At 56.1% G+C, this 4,500-nt stretch overlaps 1 protein-coding gene across 1 annotated transcript in view; it reads right to left on the reverse strand.

Moving 5' to 3' along the window:
• Positions 1 to 115: 115 nt before the first annotated feature.
• stxbp5b (syntaxin binding protein 5b (tomosyn)) overlaps positions 116 to 4,500 on the reverse strand; it is a gene marked incomplete at both ends in the record, with an annotated part of 12,408 nt that continues 8,023 nt past the window's right edge. Inside the window, 8 exon segments of the mRNA XM_024266693.1 lie at positions 116 to 281; positions 464 to 815; positions 979 to 1,218; positions 1,527 to 1,643; positions 1,762 to 1,812; positions 2,770 to 2,817; positions 2,894 to 2,950; positions 3,030 to 3,092. Coding sequence (XP_024122461.1) covers positions 116 to 281; positions 464 to 815; positions 979 to 1,218; positions 1,527 to 1,643; positions 1,762 to 1,812; positions 2,770 to 2,817; positions 2,894 to 2,950; positions 3,030 to 3,092 — 1,094 coding nt within the window.

Here is a 4,500-nt window from a genome sequence, read left to right on the forward strand (position 1 = left end):
AGGAGGAGGAGGAGGAGGAGGGGGAGCAGGGGGACGAAGAGGAGGTCAGATTCGAGGAGGAAACAGCAGGATCATCGACTTCCCGTTCCGGATCTGAGCGGCGTGCGGGTCTGACCTGCAGGTTGTCGCAGGTCTCCTGGATGTAGGAGATCCTCTGGATCTCCGTGGGGGAGGTGAGGTACAGCGCCTGGCCCTGGTTGGAGAAGCAGAAGGTTCTGGCGATCCGCATGTCCGTCAGCGGCAGGTAGTTGACGTCCAGCAGCGGCCGCAGGCTGGGCAGACTGAGGAGCAGATCACACGAGATCACCACAAGAGGGCGACAGAGACAGCTCCATCCTGACGGAACTCAACACCAGAAGAATCTATTCTAAAAACTCCAGACCGTCTCAGCCTGATCAGACTCCTCCTCCTGTCCTCGTGGTTCTGTCGCCATGGAAACCTCCGTTCCCCTGTTGGGTCGTACCTGAGGGCCATGATGTGCCCGTTGGCGCAGAAGCAGGCGATGCAGTACGCCCCGGCCACGTGCACCACGTCGGCCCTGAGCACGAAGGAGGCCTCGGTGATGCTGTGTTTGTGGACGCCGCTCTGCGTCGCCATGGAAACCACCTTGGCCTGTTTCTCCGAGCAGAGCACGGCGTACTGCGCGTCCTGGCCCTCCGACGGCGGCGGTGGGGAGGCTGGCCTGCGCCGCCGCGCCTTCTCCTCGTCCGAGGCGTTGGGGTCGCACCACGGTTCGTAGGGGGGGGGCAGCAGAGCCCCGGTGGAGTCCAGCAGAGCCATGGTCAGGACGCCCCCCCTCAGTCTGGTCAGGCTGCCTGAAGGAGGAAGAGGAATGAAGCAGGAGGGGGGGCAGTGTTGCCATGGAAACTCGTTTTCTGTAAACTTTCAGGTCCACTGCAGGTTAAGACCCCCCACCCCCCATGCACATGCTGGTGGTCTACAGGTGTAGTGGAGAGGTAGCTGGGCGGGGCTTCTCACCGCAGCAGGTGAGGCTGACGGGCTGCAGCAGCCTCTGCTCTCCAGCGGGGGGCAGCGTCAGAGACAGCATCACCACAGAGCCCTGGGAGGCCCCCACCATCAGGCAGGGGCTGAGCCCCCCATCCGACCTCCTGGGGAGGGTCTCGGCGAAGAGGAGGGCGGAGAGGACCTCTGCAGACTCGCGGTCGATGCTGGTCACGCTGGAGCTGCGGGAGCGGCTGGACGAGCCGTCCCTGGCGTCTGGGGGGGAATGAGGAAACGATGGGGTTAGATAACGGGGGAGGGGGGCATGTTTACATGTTTACATTCTTCATCCATGACAGCTGAAACACCAGAGCTGATAAGAGGGGGCGGAGCCAGTTCATGACGAGGTCAAACAGGAAAAGCCAGATCTGAGCTGCAGTCAACAGGAAGTTCCTCAGAGAACAGGAAGTTCCTCAGACAACAGGAAACAGGGGGGTTAGTCTGACGGACCCGCGGTGCCACACCCGGATGGATGTTAGTGCGGGTTAGCCCACTTCAGCTCCAGGCAGAACCGGCCCACTCACAGGGGGTGGGGTCAGACTGGCTTCGACACAGCTCGTCCTTCAGCCTCATCTGGGGGGGCTTGGCTTTGGAGGAGGCGCAGCTCCTCCTGCAGGCCAGCCGGAGTCCGGACCTGCGCTCTGCAGCCGGGCAAACACAGCTGTGACCTCACACAACCTGAAGCAGCTGGCGCTCAGCTGCAAACGTGCACGGACACCTGAGGAGGTAAGAGTGGCTCTGCGAGGGGGCGTGGCTTACCATGCTCCGGCTTTTGCTCATTGGATGAGCTAATTCTCCGTGAAATCTTGGCTGCAACAGAAACAAAAACCCGGTTTGTAAAGATCCGTCGGCTGCTGCTCAATCAGCTCACATTCATTGATTAGCGGGGGGGTGTTAGAGGGACTCGGGTTCAGGGGGGGTCCTGCTGCTGGAGGACAACTGTTGAGGGGGAGGAGTTTGAGACAGGCTGAGCGATGAACTGAGCAGATGATGGCGCCTGGATCGGATCAGGAGCAAAGGGCGTTCTCCGGATGTTGGCAGCTGCTCACGTTTCCCTCATGGACCAATCAGAGAACTGGACTGAGTGTGACCCCCCATAGAAGACAGTTTACCTCCAGCTCCAACCAGATGTCAATTCAGTCTCCATCTTTTTATCGTACGGACGCCGCCATGTTGGAGCCAGACGTCGTCAGTGAGCAGTGTTTCAAAGTGTGTCTAACGGTTTGTTTACCGATGATCTCCAGATTCTGGATTGTTTAATCCAGATCAGGATTATGTTCATCTCCACACATTTTTCTGGAAGCGTTGCCAACCTGCCGTCATCCACCTTCACTGTCTGCTCCAGACTCTTCATTGCTCAGCCGTAATTATCCAGAAATTAACCCCCAAAAGTTGTCCTCTCCAGCCCCAAATGCCGAAGCAGAACCGGACCGCCGCCGCCGCCGCGCGGTGCCTTCAGGTCCAGACGAAGCGACAGCGCTGGAGAGCAGAGAAGCAAGAAAGCCCTGAGAGCACAAAGCCGGATCCAGAACCAGAGAGGAGCAGCTACAGCGTTAGTGCTGCAGAACCCAGGCAGGAAGCAGCCGTCCTACCACATCCAAGCAGAAGCGTCTGAGGAGGAAACCTGCAGGACTTCCTGTCATGCCGCTAGGAACAATCAGGATTCATTTCACAGGAATCAAACCCCGAAAATCTGATTAGTGAAAGTCCTGGATTGGCCAGCGAGGTTAGAGCGCCGCCATTCAGACGAGCGGGCTGATACACTACCAAAGTCATTGGCAACCGTCTTGGAAAAGCGTCTGCTTTTGAACTTCACTGGAAAAAGTTTCAAAATAAAAGCTTTAGAGGACTTCCTGGGGGAGGGGCAGCTGATGGCTGAAACACACAGTACCCTTCTCTATGAACTTCTGCTTCCGCTCCTCGTCTGAGTTGCAGGGGGAGGCGGAGCCTGAGTAAACCATCATGACCTTTTAAAAAAGGGCACTTCAAAATAAGAGGCGCTTTATTCTGAAGGGCAGGAGGCTTACCTGAGGTGGGGGACTTGCAGCGATCGTCCAGGTGGTTTGTCCCGTCGTTGGAGTCGCACAGTGCTGAGGATCAGAAACGGCAGAAAGGTCAGGTGAGTCCTGCAACACCTGCAGAAGAAGGTGGGAGGAGCTAGGGCAGGAGGGGCGGGGCAACCACACAGGAAGTCTCAGAGCGTCACTACAGGAGCAGTGAAGCTGGAGGACGTTCTTCACGGCTGGAAGCTGAGTTCTGTTTGGGAGGTGAAAACCAGGAGTCTGACGGGAGGAGGAGCAGGAGGAGGTCCGACAGCACTTACTGAAGTGAGGCGAGCGCAGCTTTCTCACAGACTCAGAATAAAAGCTAGACAGTCTGGACATGTAAGATGGAGCAGGTGGGAGGTCTTAACCCAACCAGAGAGAGAGAGAGAAATGAAAACAGAAACTTCACAAACAGAAACAGCCGAGTCTCATCTGTGTCCTCAGATCCTCACTGATCCTCACAGATCCTCACTGATCCTCACAGATCCTCACTGATCCAGCAGGTGGAGGAGATCCTCGAGGAGGAGCAGGAGGAAATGAACTACTATAACCACACCCCCGCTCTACTTTAAATAGCTTTTACTTTTTATATCATTTATCTAAATATCACTATCCGATCAGTATTTTGAGCTCAGGGCTCAAAGTTTGTGTGTTGTCAGTGTTTCAGCTAAATCTAGGTGGGGCTAGCTCTTGGGCGGGCAAGCTCTAGGGGAGGCTAGCTCTAGGCCTGGCTAGGTCTAGGGGAGGCTAGCTCTAGGGGAGGCTAGCTCTAGGCCTGGCTAGGTCTAGGGGAGGCTAAATTTAGGGGAGGCTAGCTCTAGGGGAGGCTAGCGCTAGGCCTGGCTAGGTCTAGGGGAGGCTAGCTTTAGGGGAGGCTAGCTTTAGGGGAGGCTAGCTTTAGGGGAGGCTAGCGCTAGGCCTGGCTAGCTTTAGGGGAGGCTAGCGCTAGGCCTGGCTAGCTCTAGGGGAGGCTAGCTCTAGGCCAGGGGTCCCCAACTGGCGGACCGCGGTCCGGGTCCGGACCCCGAGACCCTTTTATCCGGACCGCCAAACATTTTTAATAAAAAAGTACGATTTTTCATTCATCTTTACACGGCGATTTTTGAACAGGCGCGCGCGAGGACAGCAGCTCCGTTCAGACCGGGGTCCTTCAACCGGCAAAAGCTCAAAGCGGTGTTCTAATGTTTACGTAGTTGGGATGTATAGTTATCTGGAATGTGCGTGAACAATGCCTCTATCAACAATTCGAAAAGTGGACTGAAAATCGTGTCTTTGGAGATGATGGACCGAAGCTTTCGCATTTATTTACCAGCAGTGAGTTCTACAGGCCGGTTTGTATTATAAACATGGAGTCAGCTGGTTTTATTCAGAGCGCTGATATCAAGCGGCGCTACAAGACGAAACACAAAACTTCTGACACAAATTACCCGACAGAATGAGTGACGTGGTCACG

The sequence above is a fragment of the Oryzias melastigma genome, linkage group LG22 (assembly GCF_002922805.2).
Source record: "Oryzias melastigma strain HK-1 linkage group LG22, ASM292280v2, whole genome shotgun sequence".
Lineage (NCBI taxonomy): Eukaryota > Metazoa > Chordata > Actinopteri > Beloniformes > Adrianichthyidae > Oryzias > Oryzias melastigma.